We start from the raw sequence: 16,746 nt of genomic DNA on the forward strand, positions 1-16,746 counted from the left end.
CACTCCACAATTGGATGGCTTCTAGATTCAAGCCTGTAAAAGAAAATATGGGGAGAGATAAAAATATAACAACAAACCGTAGTTGTGACGAAGTACTGTACACAATACATGCACTGTTTCAGTTTTTTGTGAGTGACTACTCATGTGACATGTGCCACTCTACTTATGTACATGATTACAGAGATGCAAAGCTGAGAGCACATGTCTCACTGTTCTTACCCCATGTACCAAAGCTACTGGCTCCATGGGAGGAGAGGAGGGGAAACTCCTGTTGTCAGACCCTGTAGTAAAAAACACATAGATCACAGCTGGCATGAAAATTGTGGTCTTTGACAAGTACAAAACTCACAAAACATTCATCCACAATTGCGCCTGGGGTGGTAAAATGACCCCAAGATACTATAATTCTTTCAGCCATCATTCAAACCCTTACTGCCTCAAGGTGAGTTTCCTGCGTGGTTCCTAGGCGACTGCTTCCATTCCTCCCTTATGTAGGAATGGGTAGAGAGCCGTTGTGCTTTTATAGTACACTCACTTAAGTTAATTGGGTTTAAGTGGTGCAATCAGGTGCGTGGTTGATCACGCCCACACTGTGGTACACTCTTCCCTCCTTTGGTAAGAACTGAGCCCCCATCTATATATTTAGCTCCTGATGAATGCCCTGGACCCTCCTGGGCCAAGACGGCAGAAACATGTCGACCTGTCACTTGACGGTTAGGGGACACTAATTCCCCCACATACTGTCACCTGATTTTAATATCATATAGTTACCTTTCACATTAAGAAAACACAACGAGGATAACTATAACGATTTTTAATCACACTCACTTATAGACGGGCCCTCACTTAGTTTAGAAGTGCATCCCTGTCGTCAGGTGTATGCCCGCCCTCTATCAAACCAAGGTTTTAGAGGGCAAGGACTGGTCAATGATGAAGCATGACACCAGGTGGTGTGTGAGATCAGTCTGATACTTTTTGTGAGATGTCTTCACTCACAATATAACCCAAACCTCATAGTGGTCACCACTTTAGGAGCATCTCTTCTGTGGTTAACATTCATTGTTGGAGGCTGCTAGCTCCTAAAACCCCGTGCCTCTTGTTCCCTCTTCCACACAGTGTGGAGCTCATGTGTTTTTGATATGGTACATGCTTCCTGTTTTAAAGATATTAAGCGTTTGAAATCCTACGGAAGGGTTTATTAGGTAGGAACTTTTTGAAAACTGTGTTAGTATTTTCAAGAAAGTCCAAATCGAAATATTTAAATCTAATAAACGTTAACATCATTTATAATGCATCCTTCTTTCTCTATTTTTTCCTACTCAGGTACCTGTCCACCTAACATGCATTTCACGGAGTGTGGCTCTGGATGCCCGAAGTTTTGCTCGGATGGGACAGGCAAGCATCCCTCTCCACAAGTCTGCACACTGCCTTGTGTGAGCGGCTGCGTTTGTGACGAAGGCTACATCTACGAAAGTATGGCTTCCAAACACTGCATCCCTTCTAGTGACTGCGAGCAAACCTGCCCAGCCAAGTCAGAATACGTGGAGTGTGGCACAGCGTGTCCTCTCACCTGTGACAATTACCGGAGCCCACCTGCTATGTGCACAATGCAATGTGTGCCGGGGTGTGCTTGTAAAACTGGGTACATCTTAGAAAGTGCAACCTCTAAAAACTGCATTCGTCCGAGTGAATGTAAAATGACGACATGCCAGGACCACGCCCACTATAATGAGTGTGGCACTTCCTGTCCCCTCACCTGTGACAATTGTGAAGAACTTGTAGCGTGCACGCTCCAGTGTGTGGCAGGTTGCTTCTGTGATGAAGGGTATGTGTTGGAGAGTGCAGCATCCAAGCGCTGCATTCCAAAGAGTGACTGCAAAAAGCACTGTGGAGGCAATTCAAGCTTTTCGGAGTGTGGTACTGCCTGTCCCCTGACATGCGAGAACTATGACCACCCACCTGTATGCACAAGAGAGTGTGTGGTCGGTTGCGTCTGTAACGAAGGGTATGTGCTTGAAAATGCCACTTCCAGCCGCTGTATTCCCCAGAGTGAATGTAAGAAGACCTGCGGAAGCAACTCCAGCTACACAGACTGTGGCACTGCCTGTCCTCTTACCTGTGATAATTATGACAACCCCCCTCAAGTGTGTACTGCCCAGTGCGTTGCGGGTTGCTTTTGCGATGAAGGGTATGTGTTTGAAAGTGAAACTTGCAAGCGCTGCGTTCCACAGAGTGACTGTAAAAATACCTGTGTAGGCAACTCCAATTACACCGACTGCGGTACAGCCTGTCCCCTCACCTGTGCTAATTACAAGAATCCCCTTCAGGCATGCACGCTGCAGTGTGTCCCAGGGTGCTTCTGCAATGAAGGCTTTGTGCTCGAAAGTGCAGCTTCCAAGTGCTGTATCCCACAGAGTGACTGCAAAGACGCATGTCCGGACAATTCACGATACACAGAGTGTGGTACAGCCTGTCCTCTGACCTGTGATAATTACCACAACCCTCCTCTAGTGTGCACAAAGCAGTGTGTCCGGGGATGCTTCTGTGAGGAGGGCTATGTGTTTGAAAGTGCCGTCTCCAAACGCTGCATTCAGCCAACAGACTGTGAGAGAGTGTGCCCACACCATTCAAAATACACCGAGTGTGGCAGTGCCTGCCCCCTGACCTGTGACAATCACAAAAACCCTGTCCGGGCATGCACAGACCAGTGTGTCCGGGGATGCTTCTGTGAGGGAGGATATGTGTTTGAAAGTGCCGTCTCCAAACGCTGCATTCCGCCAACAGACTGTGGGAGAGTGTGCCCACACCATTCAAAATACACAGTGTGTGGCAGTGCCTGCCCCCTGACCTGTGACAGTCATGAAAACCCTGTCCGGGCATGCACAGACCAGTGTGTGGCAGGATGCTTCTGTGAGGAGGGGTATGTGTTTGAAAGTGCCACCTCCAAGCGCTGCATTCCTCGGAGGCAGTGTAAAAGGGCCTGTGGGCCCAACTCAAGGTACACAACCTGTGGTACAGCCTGTCCTCTCACGTGTGACAATTATGAGAGCCCTCCTCAAATATGCACATATCAGTGTGTGGCAGGATGCTTCTGTGAGGAGGGCTATGTGTTTGAAAGTACAGCCTCCAAACGCTGCATTCAGCCAACAGACTGTAAGAAAGTGTGCCCGCACCATTCAAAATACACCGAGTGTGGCAGTGCCTGCCCCATGACCTGTGACAATCACAAAAACCCTGTCCGGGCATGCACAGACCAGTGTGTCCGGGGATGCTTCTGTGAGGAAGGATATGTGTTTGAAAGTGCCACCTCCAAAAGCTGCATTCAGCCAACAGACTGTGAGAGAGTGTGCCCGCACCATTCAAAATACACAGAGTGTGGCAGTGCCTGCCCCATGACCTGTGACAATCATGAAAGCCCTGTCCGGGCATGCACAGACCAGTGTGTGGCAGGATGCTTCTGTGAGGAGGGGTATGTGTTTGAAAGTGCCACCTCCAAGCGCTGCATTCCTCGGAGGCAGTGTAAAAGGGCCTGTGGGCCCAACTCAAGGTTCAAAACCTGTGGTACAGCCTGTCCTCTCACGTGTGACAATTATGAGAACCCTCCTCAAATATGCACATATCAGTGTGTGGCAGGATGCTTCTGTGAGGAGGGCTATGTGTTTGAAAGTGCCGCCTCCAAACGCTGCATTCAGCCAACAGACTGTAAGAAAGTGTGCCCGCACCATTCAAAATACACCGAGTGTGGCAGTGCCTGCCCCATGACCTGTGACAATCACAAAAACCCTGTCCGGGCATGCACAGACCAGTGTGTCCGGGGATGCTTCTGTGAGGAAGGATATGTGTTTGAAAGTGCCATCTCCAAACGCTGCATTCAGGCAACAGACTGTGAGAGAGTGTGCCCACACCATTCAAAATACACCGAGTGTGGCAGTGCCTGCCCCATGACCTGTGACAATCATGAAAGCCCTGTCCGGGCATGCACAGACCAGTGTGTGGCAGGATGCTTCTGTGAGGAGGGGTATGTGTTTGAAAATGATGCTTCACATCGGTGTGTCAAGCGAAGTTCCTGTAAACCCCGCTGTAGTGCCAATGCCCACTACCAGCAGTGTGGAACAGCCTGTCCAAAGACCTGTGCCGATGTTACTCACCCAGTGCCCCGTCCATGCCCACTTCACTGCACGAGCGGATGCTTCTGCGATGAGGGTTATGTGCTGGAGAATGCTGCATCTAACCTTTGTGTGAAGGAAAGCCACTGTAAGAGCTGTGATGCCAACAGCTACTACAGCACGTGTGCCACTGCGTGCCCCCTGAACTGCCAGAACCTCAGCAACCCCCCTCAAATATGCCCCCTCATCTGCCTGGAAGGGTGCATCTGCAACAAAGGCTATGTCTTCCAGTCTGGCCAGTCCGGCCCGTGTGTGCCCGCGGGAGACTGCCCGGCTGGCACCGAGGAATAGTGCAAAGTGTGACGCCTGCTGGCCTCAAACGCACACAGGGGCCCCTGAGACTGCCAGGAACTGCCAGGGAGGCGCTGGCTGGGCAGTGGAGTTAACGGCATCAAGAGCGCATGATCAGCGCGGGCATAGCCTGGTTTTTATTATCCTGGGGGCCACTTTTATAAGAATAGTTTATTACTGATGGTTTGTTTTGTGGAGGGAATCAATACCTTACTTTGTTAGTTGCCATTCCAGCACGGCCTTGAATCTGGAAATTGAACATTAAATTATATGCGAGAGGTAATTTTCTTCAATTATATCAATACCAATTTTTTTTGTAAAGCTAATTGATTTTTTTTAATATTGATCGAACAGCTTATTCTCCAATAGTAGAGGGCACACAGTACACGTGGCTCCTCGCTTTACCCATTGTTGAACCTACAGTGTCTACCTTGCCCATCAACTGGTTGGTGTCAGGGATTCCCTCAGGGCCATCACAGGCCTTGGTTTCCAAAATCTCATTCTAACCTGAAGTCTCTTGACCACCCTCCCAAGTCTTAGAGCGTTTCTCGGACAGCCCTTTCCATCCTACTCCATGTTTCGAGGTTAGCCCCTCCGGGCCGGTTATGTCCCTTTTGGAAATGCTTACTTGTCCCATAGTCTTGATGTGGCCCTTCGAGGACTGATACCAGTGGATCACCATAACCTGCTTTGTTCTGTTTTATCATAAATCCCCTTGATTTGGAGTTTGATTTTCAGGGTTAGTTCCATCATTTGTATCTTTCAACCCATTACCCCAGGTTACGCCATTTATGATATAAACTGTATGTATTGTATCAAGATGTGTTTCTCGAACCTAACTAATTTAAATCTAATCTAGCACCAATCCCTACTCCTGGGCGCAGTTTCTTCTTCCAGGAGCTTTGGTAATATATACAGCACAACCGATACCTGCCACCTACACATGATGCACTGCCATTGACCCAATATTAGGGAATCTTTCTAAACAATCTCTTTTGTAAACTTTAAACCCCCTGAGATTGGGCAACATGACAAAGGAGGTAGCATGCCTTTCACATTAAGCACACTTTCTTTCAAATGATCCCTCATTTTAATTAGTTTATGGAGTACTATTCTCACTGATTTGAAGACTGAAGACTTTAATCGTTTTAACACTTCACTTTGGAACAGTTTATTGTAATGCAACTGAAAGTTTTGTTTCAGTGTGACTTGGCTTTATTCTTCCTGAGTATGTTGGGACAGAAAAAACACCAGTGTGAATGCGATAGAAGAATAGTGTTGAGTGGTATTGGCTGCTCCATTAGTGGATGAACTGATTAAAATGTGTATTCCCCCCAGCGCCATGGAATGCCAGACTCTACCCAGCCCAGTGTGGGAGGCGGCAGCGGTCTTCCAAGGACCCGCTAGCACAGCGGGAGCCGCCTCCTCTCTCCTGGTGGAGTCTCCAGTGCTTTTGTCTGTGTGTACCTTTGTTAATCTGCTTGTTTTTAGACTTGGCCAGTCCTGTCGGGGTGGGGTGCACTCTTACGTGACACCCCTAAACCATCCGAACATATAGAGGAAAAAAAAGAATGGGTTAAACGCTGCCCTGGTGTGTACCCCTAAATGTTAACAAGGTGCAGATAAATGGTCTGCTTCACAGATATCAATACATCCAACCCTGAACATTCTCATCTGGGACCAGGCTCACCTTGAGTGTCTAAATATATATATTTAGGGAGGGTATATTTTTGTCCTACTTTCCTTCTTGCCTGGGAGCTGTTGCACGTCAATTAAGGGTCAAACCATGCAGCCAAGATGCGTTTGTTCAGTTTCAGTGTTGTATTGTAATACACAAAAGTGACAAATGTATGAATTAGTCTGTACATTTTAATTTCAACGTATTCATGTAATTTGAAGAAGAAACAACAGTCCAATATTCTTGCTTGCTTGTACATCCTTCTAACTTCTCTGACGTTGTTGCCTTATATCTAAAATGTTAATCATTTCCAGGATGAGGACACCCTAAACCGACGCTCCCTTCCAGTTCAGTGCTCCAATCTGTTTTTTAATGAATATTTGCTGGAATAAATATACTTTAAATCATTCATTCTATGTTCAAGTGGTTTTTAATATCTTTTTTATTATCCATTTTGTGGGGTTCAAATGTGAAACTGTCATCGCCCAGTCACGTGATGCACCCTTGAAATGATCTTTTAAACATCTAGCAGTAAATGACCCACCAAATCCTTAAACCCTTGGATCTGAACAACTCAACCTCCATTACAGTTGACTTCGGTATTACTAAAAAAACAAACGCAGTGAAACAAACCAATTCACTCAAACACGTAACATTCATCATATAGCAATTTATATCACAATCAATCAATCAGGTACTTGTAAAGCGCGCTACATACCCGTGAGGGTCTCAAGGCACTGAGGGGGGTGGGGGGTGAGGGTGCCGCTACTGCTCACAGACTAAGGAGAGATTGAACTGACCAAGACAGTAAAGTTTAGGCTCCAATACAACTTCTAAAGAGTGAGGAACCAAACTGAGGCAAAAAAAATATTTCTCATAATAACGATTAATATTCTTGGCCTAGGCGTTCCTGCGTATCTTTTTCCCCCAAGAGCTCAGCATTAGCTCTGGGTACCGACGGACAGAGCGGGCCTTTTTTCCTGAGCTGTTGCCAGGTGAGGTGAAGTCCGGTCCTCGTGAATCACGGGTGCCACCAGCATCCGGAGATTTGTGGAGGATTTTTACGCCTGTAACTCAGGTTACCAGGTTGTATTCATTCCAACCGTGGTTTAATATTGGTCTTTTGTTTTGACACCTTATTCTTGTTCACAAACGCAGTTGAAATAGTATATTGGTTCTGAAGAAGGCCTTGGATTATCTAACGTCCAGTTGGCTGAAACATGTAGACCCGATCATTCCGGCAGTTATTTTGTTAAAACTGCTCTTGCACTGTTTTTAGTTTGGATGTCAGAAGATATTCATTAAAATATTTTCTGTTTTGGTATTCAATTTTAAACTTCACTTATCACCATTTATTTTTTGCACTGCACCCTTCACTCTGCAACTCTAGCTCATCATTCTGGACAGGCATTGTAGAGCTCCCTTTATCATATTATAATTGAAAATATCCGCGAGCCCCCTTCTGATCTACAGAAGGTTGTAGCCCTTGGTTACCTCAATGTGTAACCAAGATGAGATCCCAGATGATGAAGCATGTCACCTAGGTGAGTGATGGGAATCCGTCCTCCTTTTAGGATTTTCCCTGAGTTTCCATATGTTGTTTCCTTCCCAATCATTTGTCTATGAGATCATTGCTACTCAATATAAAGCTTCCGTGAGGCTACCAGGGGCTTGTAGACCCGTGGATTTTTTTTCTAGTGTTATATATGCTATATATGGGGAATATGTTCATGCTTGGTCTTTAAACATTCCCTTAAGACTCCCCTCTCCCATTAGTTTTGAAAACAAAATCTTTTTTCCCCCCTCACAGGCTACTGCCCTGGTCCTTAGCTTGTCAATTGCTCATCAGTGCAGTCTTTCCTGCCCTGCTCGTTATTTTTTAGGTTTTTTTGTTAGGGCCGTACGGCTGCAAAGTGTGCTGCCATACCATTTGCTTCTTTGTGACTCATCCTACGCACTTTATTTTTTATTTTCACTCTACCAATTTTAAATAGCTATCCTACACGTTAGAACGTCACAACGCAAACACATGCATGCTTCGCAGCACACATGCATTGTGATGCTCTCACAGCCTTGGGACACTAATGCAAAGGAGCAAAGCCGAGATAGGCTCTTCCCCTTTCAAAGGCGTGACCAAAGATGGTTCTTTCTCTCTCTTTTTTCCTGTCCATTTAACTCAAAATTTTCGCCTCCTCAAACCAGGTAACCAATTTCTGTAAATTTCCACATATTCCTTGGGGTCTTATGAAACTTCTGAAATAGTTTACGATTTGGTTTTTATTTTATGATGTTTGAGTTGCATAATGATATTTTGTTCTGGCACGAATGAATTTTTGTAATACTTGGATGTTAATGGCTTTACATTTATGTGGAATTTGTTTACAAAAGAAAAATCTAAATACACAATGCAAAGCTATAAATAATATGTATTAATATAGAAATACAAATTCAATTCTTAAATAGAAAAGGGGTTCTGGTGTAGACCTGTGTATATATAGTTTTGGAGCACGCTAGATGATTTTGCACTATTTTGAATATATATTTCTAAGATAGTTTGAATAAGATGTCATTTCTCAGTTTAAATGCCTGCTCTGTGGAAGTGAGATAATCATTCATTTGAGGGGGTGCACCACAAATTTACTAATCCACTGCCTTGCTAAATTACAACAAAGAATTCATGAGAACTCTGCCCAGCCCCCAACAGCTATGTCACAAAAAGTAGGCTTTACCTAAAAAAAAATCAAAGTACACAAACATCCATAAACCTATTTAGAAAAATAAAATGCAAAATTACCCACAGTGATAAAATGGGAGAGATAATCTGAGATTGGAACTGTTAGAAATGGTGTTCCTGCCGGGTGTTTGGGGCGTGGTCAAGCAATCATTATCTTATTCAAGGTAAGGCACCAGTAATCCCCACATTGACCTGTGCTTACCCTCTGGTTGCTTGACACAGAGCAGTCACACTTAACTAGAAGGCAATGTGTAAAGTATTTGCAACACTTTAAAGAATAAAAAGAACACCACACACACAGTTCCCACACCGGTTTGGAAAATACATTATTTCAATAAATAAAACAAGACCAAAACAACAAAAATCCTTTAACTAGAACTAGAACTTGAGTTATGAGTTTTTAAAGAATAAACTGTAAAATAGTGCTTAGAAGGAATAAGCACTTACTTGGGATATCTGGTCGCGAAGAACTGAGACAAACTCAAGTGATCAGACTGACCACGATGGAGCGCGGGTCCGAAACAGGGACCCAGTGTGATTCACTGAGCAAAAGTACCTTAATCCTGGATAGGCCGCAGTCGAGGAAGCGTGGTGCAGAGGAAGCTATTTGTTGGTGCCGATCCATGCAGTGGAAGCTCTGTGCTGTTTCTGATCGGTGCAGCACTGACTATTCATCCGCTCCGATGAGCAGGGTCCTTTGATGCGGAGTAGTCATTGAGGCTGCTGTCGACGGAGATATAAGGACGTGGGTGTCCTCTCCATGCAGCAGCGACAATGTCATTGTCAATCCACCCAGCTGAAGAGGTGCGCCGGTTCTGATGCATGCAACAGGAATGATACATTGGTTCAACAGAGGATACATACATTCTGCTGAAACCAGTACCTTATGCCCACTACCAAGGGTCCAGGACTGGGATGGCACCACTTGGCAGGGCAGAGTCACATATGGCAGAATCCAGGTGCAGAAGATGGGTGATTGGAAGTCTTTCATGACCCCGAGACTTCGGAACAGGAGGCCAGCCAGCTAGCCTTTGGAATCACTCCGGGTTCTTAGTTCAAGTGATGCAGGTCCAGTCCTTCTCACCCAGGCAAGAGGTCAGCAGGCTAGCACAGCAAAGCAGGAGTCCAGCAGAGCAGCCGGCCAGCTGAGCGGCAGTCCTGTCAGCAGCTCACAAGTTCTTCTCCCTGGCAGAGTATCCACAAGTCCAGGTAAGTGTACTGAATATTAGTGTCTGAGGTCCGGTACTTATACCCAGTGGTGCCTTTGAAGTGGAGGAGACTTCAAAGACAAGCATTTAAGTGCACAGATGCCCAACCCCGCCAGCGCTAGATCCAGACCAACAATTGTTCTGAGCGCCTAACCACCACCTGGGCCTTTACTTACAGAAATGAGGAACCGTCCCTCTGCCTGATCTAAGAACGTGCATTTTCTCCACCAGAAGCTGAAACTGCCTACACGAGCTCCACTCATAAAAGGTTTGTAACACAGCATCCCTTAACCGGCACATTGCCCCTTTATTGACCACCTCTTACTTTCATTCCCAACTGTCACATTCCAAGATAAGTGACTGTTGCTTACCACTTGTGCACCCTCCCACCTCTCAGAGGAACTAATGTCTAAATAGCGGGCAGCTTTGCATACCTCGTAAACAATACAGTCCAGCAGAAATGAACTGCTGCTGGAGACTTAAGACAGCACAAAGAATAATTTTTAAAATAGGATTGCGAACTGTGTCTAGCTACACAATTGAGCTAGATATATGGTAAATATGAACATGAAGTTAGAATAACGTTCTAAGATTCTAGTGGCTGAAACTGTAAGATTAAACATCTTAAAAATGGACCTCACCAATGAATAGCCAATAGGTCCAACTTTGGCAATCCAAGCAATAGTTCTAACTTTTTTTTTTCTGCACACATTTGCAATCGGTTACACACGTGTAAAAGTAATAATGAAATAAGAGCTGTGGTGCAAACATGCAGTACATTTTTTTTTCTTTTTTCTTTTCAAAAGGTTAAAAATTGCCCATAACAAAAATAAATAAAACAGGAAATTAAATGGATTGACCTGTCAGCCAGGGCAAATAAGTTCTCTTTTTTTGAGAGAGAGGTATACAAGCCATAAACCATCACTTACACTGAAGAGAACCAATGTCTGACTTTTGCCCCATGCTATAAGACGTGGTGAAAGCAAAATGTGAATGACACTTGAACAGGCTACTGAGTAAAGAGAGATGACCAAAACGCTAAATAAAGATTTTTTTGGACAACACGAGGTTGCAGTCTCTAGGCCAGATTTATTAAAAAAAACTATATGTTGATTATAATGTGGCAGCTGGAGGGACAAGTCCTGGATTGGGTGGATTAGGGAAATTCTACACAAAGGTTTCAGGGGGTCAATGTGGTAGTAGAGGTCGCTGTAACTGCTTTTGGCTATGGTGGAGATTTGTTGATGCATATTTTTGATGAGCTAGGTGTAAAAGGGAACCTGTTAAACAATGTTGTTAAAAAGAATGTGGCAGCCCTATCCTAGTTATAACAATGAATTTGAAATCTGTAATCCGCACCTTCACACTGAAGTGACCCATTCAGTTGATTTTGCACATTTAGTTGTCACGATACTATCATGCAGTAGAAACAAAACATTGTTGTACTCACTGACATGGGGTCTCTGGTTGGCTTGGGTATGCACTGAAGCCAGGGAGAACTCACCACTCTAGTCAGGGTAAAGGAGTTACACACACAAGATAAACCCTGCTCACCCCCTTGGTAGCTTGGCAGAGCAGTCAATCTTATCCCAGAGGCAATGTGTACATCGTTGGCACAACACACATACACCAGTGACACATTAGGCACACCACAAAAGTTACTCCACAAAAAGCTATATACAAATATCCTTTGTATTCTACATAAAACACAGACCACAATCCCATAAATCAGTTATTTTGCCAACTAGGTAATTGTCATTACAGTATATTTAGTGCAATAAAGCAAATTTTCATAACTTGCACAGGTCATCAATCACATTAGATGACCATTACTTGGTCAGCATAGGTAAAACACATTCGATCACCACAAATGTGTTGCCTGAGCAAGTATTCCTAGTAATGCAGTGTGAACATGCCTAAACTGAACTTGCAGCAAAGTTCGATTTCATAAAGCTACTTCCCGTGCACATAATACAAAGTTCCTGCAATAGGCTGCCTTATTTTCTTCTGCAGTAGAAAATGGAGTGACAGTTGCCACCAGGATCGGGAAATGTGAGTCACCGGGGAAGAGCACTTGATCACCCCACTTCTCCTCAGTCCCCCCCCCCCCCCGTAGTAAGTGAATGCGCGGCTGCCCACGCTCACGCGGCGCAGCGGTTAGTGTTTTCCAAGAAAAGTTGACATTTCTGCTGTGCTGGTTGTGGGCTGCCAGCCTGGTTTGTGAAGAGCGTGACTGTACTTTTGAGCAATGAGGCCAAGCAGGACCTCTGTAGAGGATTGCTCTGTTGTGTTTATGTCCTTGCTGCTACATGACCTCGTTGGATTCCAGCCTTTGCATTCTGTAACCATGGAATCCAGTGAGATCAGATCAAGGCAGATCAAGGCTGGAAGAGGAGTGTTCAAACTGTCCTCCTCGACATACTGCTGGGTTCTTACAATAAACCCTACATCTACAAGTTGCGGTTTGGATCTTCATTTACCTAACATTGATGACGAGGATGGGATTCGACCCCACGCGTCGACATACTGCTGGGTTCTTACAATAAACCCTACATCTACAAGTTGCGGTTTGGATCTTTATTTACGTAACATGCTCCCCACTCGGCTGACTGGCCTTGGTTCCAAAGAAAGAGGCCTGTGTCAGCCTGGCACAGAGGAAGCAGGCCACTCCCATCTCACCCATGAGGCTCCATGCTGGGCGTGGCTGGGGTGGTGGCTGCTTCTCCTACTGGCGGCTCCCGTTGCCAGGCATTGACTGGAGCTTCAAAGAATGCTGACTTCAGATGGTGAGCAGCTGGGCGAGGGTGCAAAAGGCCGTCCCCTCTGGGAGCTTTCCAATGCAGCTTGGCTGCACCTCATGCCCTGATCCCAGCTGTGAAGGTGGCTAAATCGGCCCAGAAATCATGCCGCATAGTTGCCCAAAGGACTTGGGGAGGTTTCCCCACCCGGGATCTCCTGGCAACTGAGTGCTTAACATGCTTACTTTTCACCATAAAATGAAGCACTCCCCATACAATGCTTGGCCCAGAAATAGGGCAAATGAAGCGCTCACCCTCACCATGCGCTGCTTGTGGTTGTACAACCACAATGAAAAATGAAGCGTCTACCCTGCGCTTCCTTCTGGGCAACACAGGTGAAGAATATGGTGCTCACCGTGTGCTGTTTGGCTAATTGGGAAAAGAACAGTCCAGTCCTTTCTCTGCTTCAGGCAGGAGCAACCACTGCAGGCCGTTCAACTCCACAAAAGCAGGGGCAGCGCTCCTCACACAGCTTCTTTAGCTCTCCTTCCAGGCAGGTTAGTTTCTCCTTGGATATATCATGAAGTCGTTTATCTCCCTGAGACTTTGAGCAGGAGGCAAGCCCACACAAGCCCTTGGAGATTCTTCACAAGCAGCATACCACAGCAGGACAAACATAGTCAGTTCTTTTTCTCTACCACATACAGAAGCAGCAACTGCAGACCAACCCACCTCTTTCAGAAAAGGCAGTGCTCCTCACAGTCCTTCCTCTGTTGTTGACAGGGTCCTCTTGTTTTTTGGAGTAAGTTAAAGTCTTGGGGTGTTAGGTCCAATACCTATACCCCATTTTGTCATTGTTCTGTTTGTGGCAAGGGTCTCTGAGCCCAGTCCAAAACCAATGCTGTCCTCCCTGTTCCAGCATTACCACAGGGGGGTGGAGACAGCATTGTGCAAAGAAGACACAGCCTATTCCGGTGCAAGCGAAACTCCTCCCACCACTCTAAATGCAGACAAGGTCTATTCAGCCCAGTGATGAGTCACCCAGGCAAGGCAGGGCACTCCTCAACCCCCCTTGTGACTGTCTAGAGTGAATGCACATCCTCAGCTCCTGTTACTCCAAAACCAGACGCTGAATATACAGTCAGAGTCACACAGAATGGTAAAGTAAGAAAATGCCCACTTTCTAAAAGTGGCATTTTCAAACACAATTAAAAGCTACCTTTACTAAAAGGTGGATTATTAGATTCTGAGTTCAGAAAGCCTAAACTCCATTCTCCTATCTTTTCCCAATTGAAAGTTACACATGTAAAATGTTGCAGTGAAGCCCCAACGACAATAGTGATAAACAAAATACACAGTATTTGACTATCAGGACATGTAACACACACCAGTACATGTCCTACATTTCACATACACTGCACCCTGCCCTTGTGGGTACCTTGGGCCTATATTAGGGTTTCCTTGCATGTAACAAACGAAAAGGCTGGAGCCTGGCAAGTGGGTGCACTTGCCAGGTAAACATGGCAGTGAACAACTGGGTGCACAGACACTACAGTGGTAGTGATTTGACACCTTCACAGGGCTAATCACGTGGGTGGCAACACCAGTGCTGCAAGTCCACGAGTAGAATTTGATCTACAGGCCCTGGCAAGCTCAGTGCACTTTACTGGGGACTTATAATATGCCAATCATGGATAATCAATCATATTCAACATTTTACACAGATGGCATATGCACTTTAGCACTTATCAGCAATAGTAAAGTGCCCAGAATCCTCAAACAACAAAAACCGTGTTGGAAAATAGAAGGCAAAAGGCAAACATTTTGGGGATAAACCTGCAAAAAGGGTCAGGTCCAACAGTGACCTATTCTGCATGAGTGGTGAGTTGTCACTAATTAATGACTAGACCCGTGAGTTAAAAGAGCTGAGCTGATGCAGGTAACTTTCTGCATTTGAAAATGTCTTTTCTAGTTTATTTTTTATCAATTTTTTTTATTATAACAAGAGACTATCTGTTCAGCTGAAGAAGTCTTTAGGCCAGACATTAAAAGAAAGCTATGAAAAGAATGAGCAGGAGTGCAAGATTGAGGACCGGTAGAGGATAGGCAAAGAGGGGAATAGAGTACTAGGCCATAATTAACTTGAGACCCAGCTACAATCAACATAGAGGGCTAGCAGAAATAAGCAGAGTAATAAAAATAGGGAGTTGCTGAGAAAGTGGGCAAAAAAAGTGCAAGACCGTGAAGGGGAAAGGGTAAATCGGGGACAGAGGAGACAAAATGAATGCTATAAATTGGGATTTTGATTGGCAGAGGTATTTATCCTGTCTTAGCAGGAACCACAATCCTAGTTGGGGGAAGTCACAACACAACCTACATTATCCTGTGCTCACCCTCTGGTAACTTGGCACACAGCAGTTAGGCATAACCCAAGTGGCGATGTGTAAAGTATTTGTGGAACATCATATACAATAACACAGTGAAAACACCACAAAAAGACTCTGTACTAGGTTACACAAATAGATTAGGATTTTGTAGATAAAAGCAGACCAAAACAAAAAAAATCCAATGTGTTGAAGAAGAGATTTGAACTTTTAAAGATTAAATGCAAAAATAGCACTTAGACGCAAGTAGCGCTTAAATAGTTAATTGGTTGCGGTGGACCGGGACAAAGGAGTGTGGGCCAGATACAGAACCCATGCATGGCCGACTGAGCCAAAGTACCTGATCCGGGTCACAACAGCTGTTGGACTTGGCCCTTTTTGCAGGGTCATCCCTGAACTTTTTGCCTTCCTCCTCTATTTCTTCTGACCTGTTGTTGGCAGTTTTATGACTCTGGGCACTTTACCACTGCTGACCAGTGCTAAAGTGCATATGCTCTCCCTATTGTAAATTGATGTATGAATTAGTGATTCCATGATTGGCTGGTTTGGTTTACCTGTCAGACACTAGTACAGTACACTATGTGTGCCCAGGGCTTGTAGATCAAATACTGCTGGTGGGCTTGCAGCACTGGTTGTGCCACCCACAGAAGCAGCCTGTAAAAGTGTGTCTAAGGCCTGCCATTGCAGAGCCTGCGTGCAGTCTTGCACTGCCATGCTGACTGGGCGAGTGCACCCACTTGCCCGTCCCTAAACCTTCCCTTTTCTTCATGTCAACCACCCCGATGGTTGGTCCAAGGGCAGGGTGCATTGTAAGTATAAGGTAGGACAAGCCCTAGTGTGTGTGGCATGTCCTAATAGTGAATTACAGCCATTTTCGTTTTTCACTATTGCAAGATTACCTGTTCTCCATAGGACAGACTGGGCAGTTTGATTATTACATCTTATAATCCAAACTGACTCGGGGAACATGGTAGAAATTCGAGTTTAGTATGCTTGAACTCAAAATGATAAAATACATCTTTTAGTGAAGTTGGTTTTAATATTCTGTGTTTGAAAATACCACTTTTAGAAAGTAGATATTTTCTTGTCTAACCATCCAAACCTGCCTCTGCTAGGTTGTGTATTCCTGGTCTGGAGTTTGAGTGACGGGGACTGGGGAAATTCCAGGAGACAGGGTGAGACAGCCAGGGCTGAATAGAGAGATCTCCATGCAAATGGGTGGGAGGAGTTGCACCTGGGACCTGAATAGGGCTGTGCCTTCCCTCCACAATGCCGGCTCCACCCCATGTGGAACATCTGATGAATCTGCCCTGCTCCATGAAAGGAAAGAAGGAATCATTTCAACAAAGTGCTCCAGGACTGACCAGAACTGGTTTGGACCAGGCAAAGGCCTCTCTGCCTTCAGAGAACAAAGAGAAGCTGAGTATAAATTTTGGGACCCAAACCCAAGAACTTTAAATCACTTTGGGAAACAAGAAGAAACCTCTGCTGAGGAGAGCAACAAAGAAGAAACTGAGGAGAGACTTACCCTGAACCTGGGGGATTGG

The 16,746-nt window shown here is 45.2% G+C and overlaps 1 protein-coding gene across 4 annotated transcripts in view; it reads left to right on the top strand.

The window, feature by feature from the left end:
* LOC146809250 (zonadhesin-like) overlaps positions 1-6,546 on the top strand; it is a 173,769-nt gene extending 167,223 nt beyond the window's left edge. For all 4 annotated transcript variants that reach the window (XM_085616074.1, XM_085616076.1, XM_085616073.1 and 1 more), the window contains one exon: positions 1,324-6,546. In XM_085616074.1, coding sequence (XP_085472200.1) covers positions 1,324-4,457 — 3,134 coding nt within the window. In that variant the 3' untranslated portion in view covers positions 4,458-6,546. The remainder of the gene's footprint in view (positions 1-1,323) is intronic.
* Positions 6,547-16,746: the final 10,200 nt, after the last annotated feature.

The sequence above is a fragment of the Triturus cristatus genome, chromosome 7 (assembly GCF_964204655.1).
Source record: "Triturus cristatus chromosome 7, aTriCri1.1, whole genome shotgun sequence".
NCBI lineage: Eukaryota > Metazoa > Chordata > Amphibia > Caudata > Salamandridae > Triturus > Triturus cristatus.